This window comes from Micropterus salmoides, unplaced genomic scaffold (genome assembly GCF_014851395.1).
Source record: "Micropterus salmoides isolate LMB-PRFRI ecotype aquatic unplaced genomic scaffold, ASM1485139v1 Ms_hic_scaffold_2, whole genome shotgun sequence".
NCBI lineage: Eukaryota > Metazoa > Chordata > Actinopteri > Centrarchiformes > Centrarchidae > Micropterus > Micropterus salmoides.
The window spans coordinates 28117977-28137746 of NW_024041150.1; the positions used below are offsets into that span (position 1 = coordinate 28117977).

At 42.9% G+C, this 19770-nt stretch overlaps 3 protein-coding genes across 3 annotated transcripts; 1 reads left to right on the forward strand and 2 right to left on the reverse strand.

Moving 5' to 3' along the window:
• Positions 1-77: 77 nt before the first annotated feature.
• Positions 78-8979, reverse strand: efs (embryonal Fyn-associated substrate). Its single transcript, XM_038730346.1, has 8 exons — positions 8822-8979; positions 8109-8320; positions 6014-7333; positions 5646-5765; positions 3805-4749; positions 3579-3650; positions 2314-2571; positions 78-2215 (listed from the first exon to the last, which is right to left on the reverse strand). Exons 2-8 carry the CDS (start codon positions 8118-8120, stop codon positions 2030-2032), a joined length of 2913 nt encoding a protein of 970 aa, XP_038586274.1. The 5' UTR covers positions 8121-8320; positions 8822-8979; the 3' UTR covers positions 78-2029.
• Positions 8980-9314: 335 nt separating this feature from the next.
• Positions 9315-12647, forward strand: dhrs4 (dehydrogenase/reductase (SDR family) member 4). The gene is given in 10 exon segments (XM_038730352.1): positions 9315-9473; positions 9770-9885; positions 10823-11000; positions 11150-11251; positions 11399-11469; positions 11569-11620; positions 11793-11927; positions 12062-12117; positions 12213-12264; positions 12266-12647. Coding segments are annotated over 10 exon segments (837 nt in total). The 5' UTR covers positions 9315-9461; the 3' UTR covers positions 12329-12647.
• A 419-nt stretch (positions 12648-13066) lies between these two features.
• On the reverse strand, positions 13067-18405 carry tinf2 (TERF1 (TRF1)-interacting nuclear factor 2). Its single transcript, XM_038730349.1, has 10 exons — positions 18036-18405; positions 17036-17238; positions 16728-16835; positions 16212-16304; positions 15976-16086; positions 15701-15824; positions 14744-15587; positions 14220-14278; positions 14052-14131; positions 13067-13459 (listed from the first exon to the last, which is right to left on the reverse strand). Exons 1-10 carry the CDS (start codon positions 18061-18063, stop codon positions 13340-13342), a joined length of 1770 nt encoding a protein of 589 aa, XP_038586277.1. The 5' UTR covers positions 18064-18405; the 3' UTR covers positions 13067-13339.
• Between the last annotated feature and the right edge of the window lie 1365 nt (positions 18406-19770).

Sequence of the window (19770 nt, forward strand, 5' to 3'; positions counted from 1 at the left end):
ATTTTTTAAACAACAAATAGATATCCTGCAGATACAATAAATAAAACATTTTGACAGACTAATACTGCAATCAATAATCCAAACACGTTTGTTTTAATTGCAAAAGATGTATTTGTGCATTCTGAACAGGAATACAAGACAGACATCAAATATAGTGTTAAAAGTAAGAGGTTTAGGCCCGCTTACTACAGGAGAAAAGTCAAAGATTAACTTCTACACCGCAGCAAATACGGATAACAGACTCAAATGAGTTCAGATAGTGTAAAAAACTTTCTTGTATAAAAAGAAAATACAGCCATATCTTTAAACTGTAACTTAACATAGTTTTCCAAAAAAAAAAAAAAAGAATACATTTGTTGGTTGTCAATTAGCTAGTAAAACCACCCATTGTAAAGGATGTGGATATATAAAATTTAAGCAAATTAAAGCCATGCAAAATAGAAAGCAAAAACATAAAAACTGACCTTCATAAATACAGATCTAAAGGTTACTTGCCGATCATGCTCTCTTCATACAGACTGTAAAGAGCCCGTCTGGGCAGACAGGTATTCACTAGGTAATAATTCAAACCTCCACAAGGTGGCACTGCAGCAGAAAAAAAATAAATGTAAAAGCAGAAAGATATTTCTCCAAGAAAGATTTAAACTCAACCACACAACTGACAAAATGATTATGCAATGCCCTGATAATATTGATTTGGATCTGAAACATAAAAAACTTCAATAGTATGTTAACCAATATGACTGACGATACAGAAGATAGATCATTTTTTAGGTATTATAATCAACTTTGTAGAGCACCCAAATATAAAGCTGGAGATGTGTTTACAAAGATTTGTAGTGTAAAAATGACAAACATGTTCAACTGTTCAAGTCATCTGTGTGATCAACATATCACATCTGATGACTGGCATAAATGAAAATACAGACAGCAAATAAAAAGGTCTTAGATGGACCAGGAGATATGGTTAAGACCAACATCACTATATACACACACACACACACGTGCTTCGAGTTTCTGTGTGAGAATCTTACAGGAAACTAAGATGAAGTCAAAGAAGAGTAAGCATGTAGACCATGACAAGACATGTAGAGACAGGTGAGCTTGGTCAACAGGTTTTCTTATTCACTGCCAGGATTCAGCGTGACTGTGGGAAAGAAAAGGATTAAGCAATTTCTCACACAACTATCACTTTTCACTCTCAGTCACTGCATCAATTCCCAGATATTAACTCTCCCCTGTCAGACAGGACTTTAATTATTCCCCATGAGGTGTGTAAGACTGCGAGAACGTAATCTGAACATGTACTGAGAGATGTTGTGTAATCCTCACAGAGTGGATTACACGCTGTACCGCAGTTAATCTTTGCTTTCTAGTGGAAATGGGTACAACACAAACACAACACATACTTGCACAGATTAAGAATGGAGGTCAGGCAAACTTCTTACTCTACACACCCTATTCCATTTCTCACATATTAAGCCCAAAACACTCGATATGCTGCTTCTGCATGATAATCACAAAAGGCCTTTCAGGTATCACAGTCAAAAGTAGGCCAGGACCAGGATGCGAGGCCTCCTTCCGATCTATTTTTGGAATAGGGGGGGGTGGCTGAATAAATAGAGGAAGGAAGGAAAAATTGCTATCATGTGAGGGAAAGAAAACATGGCAAACATAATAAAGCTAAGCTCCCAAGACAAGCAGTCTGCACAGACTCTCAAAGCCACAGCAGGGCTTCAAATATTCAATAAGTTAACACTCAAAAAGACAAGCGTGCCTGGCGTCAAAGCACAGAGGTCAGTATATAAACAAAGGCAAACCAACGCACACTTGGAGGACAGAACCAACAGTCAAAACCCAGCTTAGTAACAGCTGCAGCGAGGTCGAAAGCTTGCAGGATTCAACCTCGCTTGCTTCAATCCCATTCAAACGAAAGGTAATGAAAGAGTCTAACAACAAATAAGGCATTTCAAAGAGAGAAAATATACGTGTAGTGTAAACAAAGTCTTTACGCAAGTGATAGGAAATATCATGAAGATATTTCTGCCAGACGCTGGAGCAGAGTGGAGAAGCCGGCTGCTTGCTGGGAGAGCTCAGCGACTCGGTCCACCATCTCCTGGGTGGCGGATACTGACGGGTAGTTTTGTGCAGCTCCCTTTGTTGCCACGACGACTGATTTCAAGGCCTGGCAGAGTCGTCCCCCTGAGGTTGTGATCTGAGATAGAGAAAAGAAATAAAAAAAGAGTTATTACACAGCTATTTAAATTATGTAATGAAAAGTAAGAAAATGTGCTAAGGCTTTTCTCTACATACCTTGGCCCGGAGGTCGGCAGAGGTGAGAAGGCGGGAGAGCGTGTCCCCAATAAACACCAATTTGTGCGCTGTCACAATGAGACTCTTTCCTCTGGCGACAAAGATGCGGGGCGGCTGGTTCCCCTGCACGCTGCTGAAGAGCACGTCGATGGCGTCTGCCAGGCAGGAGAGGTGAGCGAGGCTCTGAGAGGAGTAAAAGGACAGCAGCTCCGAGTCCTCCAGGGAGAGCGACACCGGAAGACCAGGGGACGGGGTCAACTGTCAAGGGAAAGACGAAACTAGTACTTGTAAGGGAAAGTCATGTTTCAGAGTCAAATAGGCCACGAGCACTAAATGTATCATTATCTTTCGGTTCAGATAAATCGGAGAAATTGTATGGCTGAGTGGTCTTGCACTTGCAAACCCTGTAACAGCAGGGGAAATCTAAACTGAACGAAAAACGCTGTCGGATTAACTTTTGCTGACGTAACGTTCAAGTCTGTTCAAGTTTTTGCTCCATAACAAAATTAATTGAAACTAATGACTAGAAGGCAAAATGATAAGTGAGGTATGCTTTGAAAAAGAGTTCATATGCATGCATTTCATTAACCTGAATGTGCCAAAACATGAATAACAACTGGAATAGCACCTGCTGCACCTCCTCACTGATGAATGCAGAAGCTGGATGACTGTGTTAATGTAATGTAGGGAGCAGTCAGACATGTGAGTCTTAAAACGCACGCACACACACACACCCCCACACACACACACACCCACACACCCCCACACACACACACCCCAACCCTGTTGAAAGAATGACTGCTTTTCTGTCACTTATTGTCCTGCAGCCTCCATTCAATGTAAGGCAAGACTGTTAAGATTTACAAGTGACCTCTTGTTTGTCGTCTATGGCGTAACCAGGGACTCTAGCAAGGAGTGGGAAAAAAATGCAGAAGGAGTGATAGGAAAACATGACCTCAGTCACAAGCAACAGATTGTGAGATAAGAGATTCATGAGACGTAAATGAAAAGGGGTTAATGTGACATTAATCGAGGTGGTGTTGTGTAAACACGTGTAGACTGGAGATCGAGCTGCTGCAAGCTGGATTAATGAGTCACAGTGATCAATAGTAAACAGAGCGCACTGTGAAATCAGAGTGCATCAATGACTTGTCTGTGCAGACTTGCTGCTTGTGTTTCTGTACAAGAAAAACTTTCTGAGAATGACAGACTGGACTGTAGGAGCTAAGGATTATGGTAAAAAAAAAAAAAGAGAGCAGACTCACCCTGGGCTCTGCAGTGATTGTTTGTATTTGTCCATTCTCAGTCAGGACATCGGGAGGTGGCTCGGGTTTACCCTAGTGAGGGGAGAAGAAAACAGTCAGGCATGTATGCAGACACACACTTACAGACTTACATGTATGAATCCAGGGTGTTGAATCACAGAAAACACACAGATAGTATCCTGCACGAGGCAGATGTAAATAAATTAAATTCATCATGAACACTCACCTGCAGCTTGACGTATCCAACACTGTCTCCAGAGGGTACCGCGACAGAGATGGGAGTCAAGCCGATCCCTGCATACTCATTGCTTGGGTCATCTTCTCCATCAATAGGGCCCACTGTCAGTGTCACAGTAGACAGAGTAGGAGGTAAGGGGAAGGAAGGCTGAGGGGTCGGGGGCAGGGGCCTCTCCTGGATCCAGCTACCTTTACGGGAGCCCATCCCACTTCCCGAGGACTTCCCATCAGGCACTGGGAGCGCAGGCAATGGCCTGCGGGACAGGGATTCTTGGGAAGGCAGACGGGGTCGGCCCTGAGCCTGCAAGAGGAGGGCACTTTCCTCGAGGGAGCGCTGGACCAGCACCAAGAGTCCTTCAGATGGAGGAGCGTTACCGATAGCAGATAACGCCGGGAGGAGGTCAGACAGACGAGCCCACGCCTGCTGAAGAGGCGGTGCAGGATCATCTGAATGATTGGCTTTCCAGGTCGACAGGATTTCAGCCAACGAGGTGGCCAGGTCCCGTGACGACAGAGCGGAGGCCGGGCAGGAGGCTGTGCTCATCACCGAGTGGACTAGGCAGGAAAGCGAGGCTCTCCACTGCACGTCACCCGAACCGTTGCTCGAGACAGAGAGGCGGCGGGTAGAGGTGGAGGAGGATGACAAAGAGTGAGGGAGGGCGTCCGCAGTCAAAGCTGGCATGTCATAGATGCCACAGTCGGGCTCAGAAGAGTCCCGGTTTTGACTTCCACCGCTGGCTCGTTTCTCAGGTCCAGGGACACAATAGACCTGTCCAACCTGGGAGGCGTCCTCGCCAGAGAGGCTGGTAGTGGACTCGCCTGGGCCCAGGGGCACACCTGGAAGTGTAGGAACACTGTATACATCTTCATCACCTTCATCAGACTGGACATCTGACGTGGACATATTCAGAGTGATGGTGGGGACATTGTAGACCTAGAAGTTGGGGGAGAAGACAGAAGGAACGCAAAGAATGAGACCGAGACATAATGTGTTCATTACACCAAACACAGTTTGGGTTTTCTGTGTCAGGGATGGAGAAATGATGCAGTTTAAGCCAACTTCATCAACACTACTGTACATACACAGAGTTCAGAACAAATCAAATGTTGTCTACTGTGAGTTCAGAAGACTTTAAACCTGGACCATGCATGAGTAATCAGACCAAACTGGTTAAAGTGGGCAGACACACATTCGTCCCCTTAAACAGCCAAGTGCAAAAGCAATGAGTCAGCAGTCCACATCCAGTAACTGCGGGTAAAGAGGAGAAAATAATCCAACTGTTGGCAGGCTTTTTCAAGAAACATTAAAGGGAAGACCACTGGGGGGGCAGGGTGCTGGTGGTATGGCCTTGGTATGGCCCTGACAGATGGGTGTGACTGAGAGAAAAATAGCAGCAGCATTTGGACTGGATAGACAGGCTCTCACAGCCGACAGCGACAGACAGGTGTGGCCTCGCCTTGGGGGGGGGGCACAGTGATGGTGGAATGTGGGAAGAAATGGTGAAAGGGTGTTTGAAAGTCACCTCATGCTGGTGACTTGTTTCACTTGTACGGACACGACTTAAACACACTGGCTTACAATAGTTCACAGCCATTTTTTGGCTTCTGCACACTGTAAATGTTGTCCACTGTAAGAAAGGATATTCATGTGGTAGTTTATGTTGTCTTAGATGCTGTTTAAAGTCTACCCTTCAATGAGCAATGCAAATACCCATATTAATCCCAGATGTGAGAGGAGATCTAACAGGACAAGATAAACCGGAAAAGAAGCTCCCTTTAAAAAACAAACAGGTACTAACAAGGCTGGTCTAAAGAAAGTGTTATCTCTACCTCTGTCTCAGAGTCAGCTTGTGGTGGGACACAGCGAGGGGTGTCATAGATGCCATCATCACCACCAAGGGCAGACGGGACTTGACGCTGCCACCTGCCACTGGGAGGGGTATCATACACCTACCAAGACAACGAAAGCACAAAACCAAATTATGAAAGCAGGTCAACCAAATTTTTTATATTTTTCCAAACATGCTGATGAAATATGTAAATCCACTCTACTCAAACTCTCCCAATGTAAAGTACATTTTTGGAGCAATTAAAATGTGTGTCTACCCCTGCTAAAACAACAATATGAACCTACATTAGAACACGTTTCTAGGCAGAGCAACGATTTCAGGGTTGTTAGTTAAGAAGCCTTCACAAACCTGGTCATCCACAGGATCCAAGCAATCCTGATTTTCTCCTTTTTTGTTCTGCGCATTGCACCTCATCTCCAGGCCATTGTTCGTCCTTTCCTCCTTGCTCTGAGGAGTTCCCCTCTGCGTGTCCACTTCCTGCTGCAGGCTTGCAGGAGTGACCTGAGCTGTGGGTTTGGGGTTTGAATCGGCTGGCGACGGGGCTGTTTGTTGTGCGTCTTTTCTGGTGACTCCCCTCACTGGAGGTGCTGGTGGAGGAGGTTTGCGGGCAAAACTCGGCGATCCAGGAACCCTGACCTGCCCTGCTCTGACCAGCAAAGGGGATCCCCGGTTACAGGCCAGGCCGGGTTTGCTCCTGGCAGCAGCAGGGTTGGGTGACATTCCCTTGAGCAGAGGTCTGGGAGATGCTTGGGCAGGGGATAACTGAGATGGGTGCTGGTGGGCCAAAACTGTGGCTGGAGTCCTGTGATGGTTTGCTCCTACTAGGGTGGGTGTTTGGTACATGACAGGTGTGTCCTGGCTCACTTTGGACTGGGGGGTACCTGGTGTTCCACTAAATGTGGAGGGGCCATTAGAGCAGACTCCTCCTGTTGGGGATTGGTAAACATCGTCACCTGCTAGTGGTGTACCTTTGGGCACCAAGTAACAGTCGTCTGAGTGTCCTGTTGTTAGTGTTTCTCGAGGGACTAGATATGTAGTGTCCTCTGGCTCATCCGCTGCCCTTGGTACTCCAGTAGGGGAGAGGTACACAGACTCTGTAGCCATGAGAGCTCCTGGCTGCCTGGTATGCTGAGCTGCCGAAGGCATGGGACTTACTGGAGTCTGATAAAGAGTTCCTGTCATTTCTGTGCCTCGTCCTCTCAGAGAGGGTGAGCGTGGACGCCCCGCCACCCCGATTTCCCAGTCAGGTCTGGGCCGGGTGCCAGAGCTGGAGTGCGAGCGAGGGCGCCCGCCTTCGACTCTGCGGAGCTCCCCAGGCCTTGAGACACCTCCTCGTCCCTCAACCACGCCTGGGGGGGAGCGATACACTCGATCTATGTCCTCTGCACTTCCGCTGACAGCAGTCTGGGCCAGTGGGGAAGCAGGCGTCAGGTAGACAGAGTCCTCAACGGAGCCATGACGAAGGTCTGAGCCTGGGGGTGGGGCGGTCTGCAGGAGTCGAAGGCGGTTGGCCGGGGCAATGCCCTGTCTGCCATGCAGGGAGCAGAGCCACCAGCCCGGCCCGCCGCTCTGCTCCTGTTCAAGAACCATCAGGATGTCACCCTTCCGGAAAGCCAGCTCCTCTGGGCTCTCTGCCGCGTTGTCAAACAGCGCCTTGGCCAATACCGTCTGAGAGAGAGAACAAGAGTAGAAATCATAAACACGGACACTCCCATTCATTAATTAACACACACCCAAACGGCCGTATGAAAGTAGGTTTTAATCGACAGCCTAAATTAACACAAACTAGTGCCTCACATCTGCACACCATAAACCAGTGCACTGACATGGCACTGCCAAGTCAGCAGTATAAAAAGGTTGATTGTTTAGAGCCGCTGAATGGAGAGTGAATAGGAGTGAAGAGGGAAGGTCTCGTAAAACGTCCGTGTGAGAGACAGAGAGACAGGAAGAGGACGGGCAAACAGACACAAAAAAAAAATCATAATCTAAATCCAGCATCACACAAACTCAAAAACTCACAGCTGTGAGGGGCACGTTCAGGGAGGATCAATGATCAGATGGACACAAGGGCTTAATGGTAATGAGCGAGATGAGAGCAGAGAGGGGGAGGGGATGAGAGACACATCTGTCCCTTGCTCTTCAGGATTTAATTGCCAACCCAAAGCCAGAGTGTCCGGCCCCCTTTCATTTTCTAAACCAACCCCCTGGGGATAACTAGGCTCTATTGAGCCATGTGGGACCCCCTTAGGACAGTAATGGAGGCAATGAGGAACCTGATAAAAAAATATATAGATATGGTGATAAAATATAGGTAAAAACATGTCCAGTAAATTCTATTGTTTTAGTTTCACGTTAGCTTTGATCTCATCTTTGATTTGTCCATCGATGTGACACAAAAGTACATGCAAATTCATGCAAACAAAGAAACAATTACTGTACTCACGGAGACAGACATTGTTGCTCAGTTAACAGTTGAGTCTCAGAGAAACTATAAGTCAAGGTGGTCCAGATCAGTCGGGGTCACCCATCTAGATCAGCTGGGGCTCCCATGGACGTGCTGGTCGCCAGAGAGACTCGGTGCAGAGGCACAGCTGGGTCTGGAGAGGACACATCTCACAGTCCGGGCGCCTCGTCGTCTCCGCCTTCATATGGGTCCTGCAATCCGTGCAACGAAGGGGGAAAAAACGCTTTTCACGACTCGTTTATAAAACACACAGAGGAAGTTGGTGAACCTAAACCCATTCGTTGGGAGACACATGTGAAACGAGAGCTGGGCAGGCGGCGGCGGCAGCAGCAACACCTGTCCTTTCCACGCCCAGTAACGTTACGTTGAATGCAACCCCGTTCAGCGAAAGCTAACGTTAGCTTAGCATTGTAGATAAATAAACGGCGTGTGCTCGCTATCACATATATATTCACTACACGTGTGTGTGTGGCCGGTAGCCAGGTTAAATGACAATTAATCTGAACAGTATCCAGCTAAAAATAACGTCAGCTGTGTTGTCGCGGCCTAGCTGCCGACACTGGCTAACGTTAGAGGCTGTTAGCAATGTTGGTCATCTTCATCGCTGCTGAAGTTCAAAACAAACAATGGCCGCTCATGCAGATTTATTTGCAAGCAGTCGTAAAGCACCCAAAAGCCTATTAAATAATTACCTTGCTTTTATTTTTCTTATCGCCGAGAACTTGCCTTCGTCGTACAGTCAGAGTTATCCGTGAAATCACTTCTTCTCAGGCGTGAAAATCTGTGTCCATCGGCGTTCAGTCATCTTCGGGGATGACAACAACACGAAACGCACTTCAGTGATCTACGAGCATAGCACTAGTGTCCCCGCACGGCGTTAGACCGATCCAGCAGCCGTGAAGTCGGATTGGTATCCGCAGCTCGGGAGACACGGCCTCCCTGATTGGCTCGTTTTTGCTGGGTGCGTTTAGGGACGTCCGAATGTGGTCGTTAATCAGAAAATCCAGCTGTAAATCGATTAAAAATGAAATATGTGCCCCAAACTATCACTATCATCGGCTGGTGCAGCACAAGAACACATTCTCTAAACAAATTATTAGCGATTGTAAAGCGATTATTACACCGGACGTGGTTGTACATTTGAGTCAAAGAGCGGCCGATTGCGTTGGGCCGTTTGCTGGAGGCTTTTATTTTGACAGCTGCTGGACACTTACCGGAAAAACACTGACTGCAGGGAGCGACCACATGAGTCGACGATAACGGTAGTCAAAGTTCTAGCAACAGACTTTGAGAGTGTTTTGACAGTTTCTTCCACCTCATGTTCAATTTTGCATGCACTGCAAGGTGAGATAATGCTCTTAAATACGTTCGCATAACTGTATTATTTGCTTGTAGCCTGAACTGAACTGAGTTATCTGTCTGCCTGTGTAAATACCATAGACTGTTTAAATAAGTAAATACCAAATATGTTATCATTGCTGTTGCTTTACTATGCAACAATTACTGTTTTTTTTATTTAAGTAACTAATGAAGCTATTAACTTATGTGTCTTATTCACCACTGCTGTCAGAGTCCATTATGACCTTTGCCCTAGTTACCAAGTGTTTTCATTAAAATCTTGGACTGTTCTCTGTTCACAGGTGATGTTGAGGAGTGTATTCAGGTGCCTTAGGACCAACCCTGTTGCTGGCCAAAGGAGTATGTCTCAAAGCAGCCTTGCTGGAAAGGTAGCCATAGTCACTGCCTCCACAGATGGGTAAGAATTACATGATTAACTCCTGTTCTGTTTATACAGCCATGAAATACACAGAACAGCAAATAAGAAAATCACTTTGGCAATATGCTGCCCTGATGAAGCAGTGGTGCAGAATGGATAATTAATCTATACTAGTTTGTGATCTTGTGAATAAAATTCTACAAGGATATTTTCTTTCTAAGGCAAAGTCTTACAAATGACATGAAGGAATGACGCTCATTTTATTAAGCTTGTATTGAGAGCATCTTCACCTTCATGATAACGGGGAACTGTGACTGCAACACCACAAGTCAAGACAAGAAATTGCTGAGCAAACTGTATCAGTAAACACTGATCATGACTCATGAGCCAGCGTGCTGTAATTTACCCGTTAATAAAAAGGGGACAAAACTTTACTGGACTCCACTCACCCTGCCTTTTAAACTAATAACTGAGACATATTTGAACAAGGACAACAAGTAACAGTACGTACAGGCTGTGTGCCTGCCTTTTCAACACCAGTGAAGTTATTATTCTCTATGGACATTTATTTATTGCTGTACTGTTTTATTATGTTTTGTGAGGTGACCTTGAGTGTTCAGAAATGCGCCTATAAATAAAAAATAAAATGTATTATTAAATGGAACGCAGTGGAACACATCATGTGGTGCTGATAGCATCCCTACGTTGGTTTTATTTATTTTGTTTTATATCTTCAGCATCATCATGTTATGTCCCAATGTTTCTGTTTTGTTTTATATGAGCTCACTGAAGCAGATCACATTGAAATGGCCACGAATCAACACATCGTGAATCCATACATTTGAATCCTCAAAGGATGACATCTGAAATGGTGTCTCATAATAGCATCGTGTAAAAACAGCTACAATATGTTGACGATAACAACAGTTGTTACAGACTTGATCCCTCGCTGTGACGCTCTCCTCTTCCTCCTCAGAATTGGACTCGCAGCAGCTCAGGCTCTGGGAAAGAGAGGAGCCCACGTGGTGGTGAGCAGCCGGCGGCAGGCCAACGTGGACAAGGCTGTGGCACTGCTGCAGAGCCAGAGCATCCAAGTGACTGGGACCACCTGTAATGTTGGCAAGGGAGAAGACAGAGAAAAACTGGTTCAAATGGTGAGTATTTCTTAATTCTGTCAATATTATATGGTTCTCAGACAACTGTATCAGCGAGTTTGGGGCACATGGCCTCATACCCATAATTATGAGTATGTCAGGGATTAATTTGACTTATAACCTCAATAATAGTTCTGTGTTTGGAATAGACTGTGGATCAGTGCGGGGGCATTGATATCCTTGTATCCAACGCAGCAGTCAACCCTTTCTTTGGGAACATCATGGACTCCACAGAGGAAGTCTGGGACAAGGTACACACAACAAACGCAAAAGTCAGAATTGTTAAAATGAGTCAGGGGCTGCGGTCTAAAACATTCTTCTTCCTACTTTTTTATTTTAACACAGGAGAATGTATGGGGTCATTTTAATATTAAGACTTCTTCTACATTTTTGTCCAGATCCTGTCTGTAAATGTGAAATCAGCCTTCCTCCTGACTAAGTCAGTGGTGCCTCATATGGTGAAGAGGGGGTGAGAGACCAACTATAAGATGATTCAGCATTCAGTGTTACTATACAACTGTCAACTGTATATTTAATTGCAGAATATTTATCTGTATTTTTCTTTTAGAGGGGGAAGTGTAGTATTTGTGTCGTCTGTGGCTGGATACCAACCAATGCAGGTCAGTGAGAGTATGAGCAGAACAATTACCTCATAAATAGGAGTTAGTCTCCCTGTAGAGTTGAAAAATAAAAAAAAATAAAGTGGGACACTCTTGGTTCATTGTCATCCTGTAAACCAAATCCCTTGATGCAGTGCATGTGTGTGATGGACACGTCTCTCTGTGTCTGCAGGCCCTGGGTCCTTACAGTGTGAGTAAGACAGCGTTGCTGGGTCTGACCCGGGCTCTGGCTCCCGAGCTGGCTCACAGTAACATAAGAGTCAACTGCGTGGCCCCAGGAATTATCAAGACCCGCTTCAGCTCTGAGGTGAGGATAAAAACACGCACCCAAACCCCTGTATTCACAACATGGGATTTTTGTTCTCATGTATTTTGTTGACTTCTGCCCTCTCCTACAATTACATTTCACTCGAGTCATGTTTTCTTTGTTCATTTACTCAGTTATGGGGAAATGAGGACATCATGGACAACTTCAAACAGCAGCTCAGCATTAAAAGGTGCAGCTCGTACTCACATGGACGTTTATCACTAACATGCTACACTGTGCACAAATATAGTAACCGTTTATGAATACCATATTTAAAATTTTTAGAGTTGGAGAGCCAGAGGAAATTGGCGGAGTGATTGCCTTCTTGTGCTCGTCGGGAGGCTTCCTACATCACTGGAGAGACTGTCACAGTGACTGGAGGGATTGGCTGCCGACTCTGAATCTCCAGTGGCAACAAAACAGATTTGCACTTGATTGTGTGTTCCTGTGTAGATATAATCTATGTTTTGATTACGTTTTGACTACTCGCACTAGTCAACCTGAACAGAGAGCTGCAATACGCCAATAATTGCCGGGATACTGAGGCATTCAAAATTCTGTAACCAATTATTGAAGATTTGGGGTTATTGTTATATAAGTTCTTTGTAATTTCCTATGTGATTTTTGTGATATTCTGTAAGTTTGACTAAAGATTAATAATCAATATATGAACATTTGCAAACAGCATTTCCTTAATAAAACAGCTGCCCAGGAATGTCACCTCTTATAGTTGTGAGAATTAATTAAGGTTTTCATTGGTCTTCAGTCAGTGAGACATGCTCCTGGTTTATGGCAGATTGTTAAAAGATTTTAATATAAAGTGTTCGACAAGCTTAGTTGTGGAAGATTTATAACAATATTCAGTTCTTACTATGCTATCAGATCATATATTGCATTAGTTGGACACTAGGAGAAGTCAGAGTATTCCTTACTATTCACCAATGGCACTAAAACATGGTGAATAAAATGCAAAATAATTAAGTGACACACTTTCTTATACAAAACATGACAGCAATGTCAAAAACCTTTATTAACTGAACATATTGCAGATTTAAAACATTTATAAATGTCACTTATTTGTAAGAGAAACCACCCAGAGAGTGTCTGGTTTTTATTTACAAAACAAACTGTAGAGTAACAGTTTAAAATAATTTGCATGACAGTGGCCATAATCAGTGCCATTTCAGCGATTGTTTTCCATGATGATAAACCAAGTTAAAATCAATCTAATTCAGCTACAATGAAATCATAAATGAAGAGAAGTCAGCCACAGAGACTGGTGCATATTAAAACATAGTAGGTTTTTCTGTAATTAACTGGTGGGGAAAAAACATTGGCCACAGTCAAAGTCCTCCGCCATTCTCTGGCGTTAAGTTTCACAACACCAGACTTGGCAGTGAAAATCCATTTCATCATCTGTGTTTGCTGCCAGCAGACAAAAAGTCCCTCCGTGTCAGCCCGGGTCTCCAGTACTCCCTCAGAGTAGGAATATAAGTGCCGTGCTTGGTCTTGTAGTAGCGCTTCATAAACAGCTGAGGGAGGTAGAGTCGGTTAGGAAAGACAAAGCAAAGTATTTAAAATTTACTATAGTTTGTTGCCTTTTCAAACCAAAGTTTGACATAGTGTACTGTTTCTGAAACACACTCCAAGCACTTGTCAATGACTGTCTTGTTTGGTGAATCTCTGCAACATTATATTCCTCATGGTGAATTAAAATTTCTTTTTTAATAAATCAAGAACTTAAAGTAATAATCTCTAAGATTTTGATTTAAATAAATGTCTGTTAACTCTATCGCTGAATGAGTCCACACTATGGTGCTAGAGGCTGTGGCCCACTGATGAAAGCCCTTCATTTGCAGTATTACAAACTCTGTCGGTGGCGACATTCCCAGAAAAGTTTTGGTTATGTTTGTTTGTCAAGTTAATTGAACATTTCCTACGTGTTAAAAATCATTTAACTGGCAAAACATGAGTTGGCTTGTATTATGACGTAGTCACAGGAAATGCAATGTGTTTGTCAGTGAGATTAGCACTGACTACTATCTTTCATATCATCATATTTCACACGTGGCCCCTTAAAATGCCCCTGGAAACCCTGTTTTCTCATGTTTTGGGAATACATACCCTGCCTTTGAAGTTCTTTGTCGCCTCATCCTCAGAATCAGCAACGTAGTCTTCACCATCTCCTGGAAGGGCCGGCGTCTCTAAACAGAACAAACAGTTTCTCTTCATTGTTTGTTTTTATTATTCTATAATAAATATATATTCAAGTAACATAAATTGTTAAATCACCTGTGTTACTCCGCTGCTGAGAAGGAGAGCTGCTTATACCCGGTAATACAGGATGATTTCTGTCACGCAAAAACATAACAAATGTACGTTTGTAAGCATTAAATCATAGTTTCGACAGCTGGTAAATGGTGAATGGATCATTAAACAAACTTCTTCCTGATCTGCTTTGCTAGGGATGTTTATAATTTAAGTCTAAAGACAACCAGGAAACACTGATGTTGACACAGCTCCTGGTTGTCTTTAGACTTAGCTAAATTTTTCTGTTCAATTCCTGCTATTCTAAAAAGGACATAATAGTGTACAAATACTGTCTCACAGAGAGACAGAAAAACCAAATGAAACCGGAAACATTGAATTAAATCAGTTGTTTTTATTATTTATATTTAAGTATTAGTCTATTTTATACATCAGTAATATTGTTATTAAAAAAATGTAACTTAGCAGGTTGTTTAAGCTAATGGTTGCATTTCTACGATACACACTTGACGTAATTTGAAGGCGCACTGTATTCCCATGTCTCTTACTCTTTATCATCCAGGCCAGGAAAATCCAAGTCAGGCTTTTGAGGTTGGTTGCTAGCATGTGTTGGAGCTTTGACTGGCGACTTCCTCCTCTGACTCCGTCTATGTTTATGTAAGGACTGTCCTCCCCTATCAGTCCTGTTTGCGCTAGGATAGGTCAGTGACAGATTTTCAACAATAACTCTGGGTTGGGTGATCAGACAAGAGACAAAAATGGAGCGGAGGAATGGATCTTCAGGCAGGCGCAGCGTTTTGACCCCCAGCTGGTTCATACGGTTTGCCACGGCTGCTCTGTTGCACTCCTCGTCTTCTTCGCTCTCATTTGTCCTCTGGTCGCCTCTCCCCTCCCTGAGCCCGCTCGCTCCACTTCTCAAACTCCTGCTTACCCTATTTTTCCTGGACGAGGTCATGACTAACACTTCTTCCCCCTCATCGGATTCACTTTCTCTCATGTCCGCTTGCTTGCGTTTTACTCCACTGCTCCTTTTTGAGGCGTTCCTCTCCACCTCCACTTGCTCTCCAAGCTCTTTCACTAAATCATCTTTGGGGTTTTGTCTCTGTTTAACCACAGTGAAAGTTAACTTCTCTTTTGGGTCCAAGTGCTTATTTGTTGCATTGTCCCCTCTCAGTGTCCTTTTATTGGCAGAGATCATAATTGGTACGTCTTCATTAGATATTAGTCTGATAACAGGTGTAATAAATGGCGTTTTAGCTCTTGTCTGTGTGCTGTCGGACGGGTCCACAGCAGCACTTTTGGCTCCTGCTGGCTCATCTGACGGTACTCTTCCAGAGGGTGGAAGAGAAAGGGAAGCCAGGATGGAGTCTCCCATGTTTGGAGGGAGGGATGCTGTAAAAAGCAAACAACAACATTAGGAAAAATGCCAATTATTAGAAATCTACATCAAAGGCCTCACTGTTACAGTCATCCTGGCAAGAAGCTAAGAAGTCATCTAGTTCTACCTGCAGTCTCCAGATGACCCAGACAGGTTTGATGCTGAAGCAACAGCTTCAGGAGCTGCGGTTGGGTGGCTGCCCGCACACACTCCTCCAGGACAGGGGGGGCTTCACTGAGCCACGAAACAGTCTGGAAACAAATTATTGATATATAACCAGCTTTTATTCAAAGCTACGTTTGTTTTGAATCCAATTTTGCTATAGTAGAAACACACACTGTAAATCAGTAAAGATGTCATTTGACAAAAACAAGGGACGCTGCTATCAGAAGCACCTGCTACCTGAGCTAGGCTGGGAACTGGAAGCAACTGGTCCAGTCGAATCAAAAACTCCCACAGCAGCTTCTCCAGTTCCTGGTCAAACTTTGGACCATAATCCAGAGGAAACTCCTCCTGTCAGAAGAGAGAATAAGAATTGTTTGGCCGTTCCTACGTACACAAACTGAGAAATTATCACAATAGAGTCTGGAGTTGCTGCTGCTGCGCGATGGCAAATCAACACTAGTAGAGGGACTCACCTTGAAGAACTGCTCTCTCTCTGCTGGGTCTGTTAGCAGTGCATGAACCAATAAATGGAAACTTTCCACAGTTCGCATAATTTTTACATCCCTCTAGGAGACAAAATAGCAAAAATTACACTTTTTCCATACAAATGTTAAGAAAACTTGCTTTAACATAATGAATCAGACAAGCCTTGCAAAGATCTCAGTAATATCAAATATTATATTATATTGACATGCATTACAGTTTTCTGAAATGGAGTGATTATAGTCTAGCTAGCAACATTGCTAATGACCCACCCATACCAGGTGACCCCCTACCGTAGCTTAAATACTGTTATACAGACGAATAGTAACACTCAAAACACTGTACTATCATCTGTGTCAAGGTAGAGTCAAAGAAATTGTGATGTTTAATTCTGTAATCACCTCCAAGCTTTACTGACAGTGGATGTAATGAACAGATGTTTGAAATAAAAGCCCACAAACCATTTACAGTGATTAAAATGGCAATGCAGAGTTTTTCTAATTTACCACAGCAGGAGCAGAGGAGGGGGACGGGGCAGCAGGAGCACGGATCCTTTTCAAGTGTGGCAAAATCACCTTTTCATCCGGCTGTGTACAGCACAGCTCCAAGATTAACTGGAAGGAAGGTGAAGGTTGATGAACCGTGCAGCATGTATACACGTCAAGCCAGGGATATAATACTGACACATACATTATAAAGTAATCAGAAGGGAATATAATACACTCTGACACAGAAGTAGGAGGGGAGACTAAAAGAGACTGCTGTCATGGGAGTCGCACATCAAAATCCCAATCCTCTTCTCCTGTAAACTCACCCGCCCTCTCAGCCCCAGTGCCAGCTTGCCCTGGTGTCTCACGGTGAGCAGCCCGGGGACAATCTCACAGGCTGATGTCACAAAGTCCTCCACAACCCCGTACTGCATCACATCCCTCTGCTTCATCACTTTCCAGAGGGCTGCAGACACCAGACGCACAGGCGGGGCCAGGAGCTGAAGTGCAGCGAAAGGAAGGCTGGCATCTGTGCAGGAGACAAAGCATGGCGCAAACAATGATGTAACAGTGGCTACTAATCTTGCTGCTATTTTGTCTCTTCTGCTCTGCCCGTCTGTGCTTCTTGTGCAATGTCTATGAGGTTGTCTGGTTCTTTCTTGTTTAGATAGGCTATGTTTGTCATTATTCAACCATGTCTGTTGTATGGTCTGACAGTTCGGCTTGTGTGCGTACGTTTTTTTTCCTCTCTCTTTTGGTATAATCAACTTTTACTGTATTGGTCTTAATCTGTATGTACTATTTTTAGCTACCTCCTTTTATCTTTTTAGGTGTATATAGCAGGTTTAAACAGCAGATATAAAAAAGCCTGTTGGCTAATTCTGGCACATTATACATTTATTTATTATTATTGTGCATTGTCCCTGCTCAATAAACCTGAAAATAAATTAAATTACTAGGTACATTCATAGGAGCTAATCTGACTAATGGGTTGAAAAATTCTGCATGCCTTGTCCCTTTCAATTGATTTAATGCTGCACCACTGGCCACAACCCAGTCAGTGATGCTACTGCAGAAGTCTCTCTGCAGTACTTGCCTTAACTTTCCTTGCCTTAAATACTTTATACTAACTATGTTAATGGTTATGCACCTAAATGCCAAGGCAAATTCCTTGTGTGTGTTAACCTGTTTGGCAATAACTCTGATGCTGAGCTTTTAAACTTTAACCAGGTTTTTCACCACAATATGTGACAAGAACCGTTTCAGTCTGTCGAAAACAAAACCTTCACATTGAGTTTTAACGTGCTCCCAGCTGTTAACACTTACCATTCTCCTTTTGTTTTCTTGTAGCCATCCCACTGACTCAGTCAAAGTCAGCTAGGTAAAGATAGGGACGTTAAACAGAACAACAGAAACTAATGTTAGCTTAGCAACTTAAACAGACTGCTCCCCGAGTAAGCTGAAGCGGAACTAACAGTTCACCCGACGTTATTCAGGAAACCCTGCTGAGGTTATGTTTACTAACTCAGATGTTGTTGTGATGCCTGGGTTTATCGCTGCTGTTGTTCAGCCGGTGGACACAAAGCTAGCAACTCCTCTATCAAAAGTTCTGCTTCTCATCCTCCCGCCTTCACCGCAATAACACCAGTCGTTCAACTTCGTACTCGGGGGGTCCCGGACTGGCGGGGCTCCGAGCACTTGGAAGGAAAGACAACGGCGTAAACAAGTAACTCCGTCCATGCGCGCACTGTAATATACTAAGCAAGCGCACCCAGAGCTGTTTTCAGGATGTGACGCAGCGGATCAGACAGCCGTTGCGCCCATCTGTTTTTACTGCTTTGAGTAAATATGTTACGCTCGCAGTATTAAAACAACAGAAAATAGTATGAAAAACAACAAAAAGAGGTATTAAAACAACAGAAAATAGTATGAAAAACAACAAAAAGAGTATTAAAAACTACAAAAATATTATTAAAAACAACTAAAAACAGCATTAAAACAAAAGAAAACCGTATGAAAAACAACAAAAAGAGTATTAAAAACTACAAAAATATTATTAAAAACAACTAAAAACAGTATTAAAACAACAGAAAATAGTATGAAAAACAACAAAAAGAGTATTAAAAACTACAAAAATATTATTAAAAACAACTAAAAACAGCATTAAAACAAAAGAAAACCGTATGAAAAACAACAAAAAGAGTATTAAAAACTACAAAAATATTATTAAAAACAACTAAAAACAGTATTAAAACAACAGAAAATAGTATGAAAAACAACAAAAAGAGTATTAAAAACTACAAAAATATTATTAAAAACAACGAAAAACAGCATTAAAACAAAAGAAAACCGTATGAAAAACAACAAAAAGAGTATTAAAAACTACAAAAATATTATTAAAAACAACAGAAAATAGTATTGAAAACAACAAAAACAGTATAAAACAACAAAAAATTGTATTATGACAATGGACCAGTGACAAGGCAAAACAACAACAACATACTCTGTAAAAATACAGTATAATTATATCCCTACATTAGAATTAAAATTGTTTAAAAGATTCTTTCATATTGCAAGATATTAATGTTGTTGTTATGTTTATTACGTTAGAAAGTTAGATGTATTAGAGACAAACTGCATGCTATATCAGCACCATTGTATGTGCCAATAAGTAGCATAACAATCAGCATTACATACAGTAGTTTATGCACCAGAGAACTTGATTTAACTTTACTTGTAAACTGTAAAATGTCCCAATCAATACACATTGTGGTCAAAATTCCTAAAATAAAAAACAAATATTCAGGATCCTTATCAAAAAAACTGTGTATTTATATGTTCATATAAAAACAAAAGACTATTAAAAACTTGTATCAGTACTGAATTTTAAGAAAAATCCAGTAAAGCTACTTTAAGGCAGTTTATTTATCATTAGGCCTATTCAAGACAAAGCAACAAGATGATTATATGGCGGTAATAATAATCAGCTTCAGATAAATCAGATAAAGAAATGGTTGTCTCTGTCTCTCTCACACACACACACACACAGGCGAGATGAACT

What these genes read in the sequence shown, in the direction of transcription:
- efs (XM_038730346.1), bottom strand. An exon ending in TTGGATACGTCAAGCTGCAG is followed by an intron (nt 3,651 to 3,804) that starts GTGAGTGTTCAT and finishes TCCCCTCACTAG; the next exon opens with GGTAAACCCGAGCCACCTCC. An exon ending in CTGCCGACCTCCGGGCCAAG is followed by an intron (nt 2,216 to 2,313) that starts GTATGTAGAGAA and finishes TCTCTATCTCAG; the next exon opens with ATCACAACCTCAGGGGGACG.
- tinf2 (XM_038730349.1), bottom strand. Translation starts at nt 18,063, where the DNA reads ATGGCTACAAGAAAACAAAAGGAGAATG. An exon ending in AGAGAGAGCAGTTCTTCAAG is followed by an intron (nt 16,087 to 16,211) that starts GTGAGTCCCTCT and finishes CTCTTCTGACAG; the next exon opens with GAGGAGTTTCCTCTGGATTA. An exon ending in CAGTTCCCAGCCTAGCTCAG is followed by an intron (nt 15,825 to 15,975) that starts GTAGCAGGTGCT and finishes ATTTGTTTCCAG; the next exon opens with ACTGTTTCGTGGCTCAGTGA.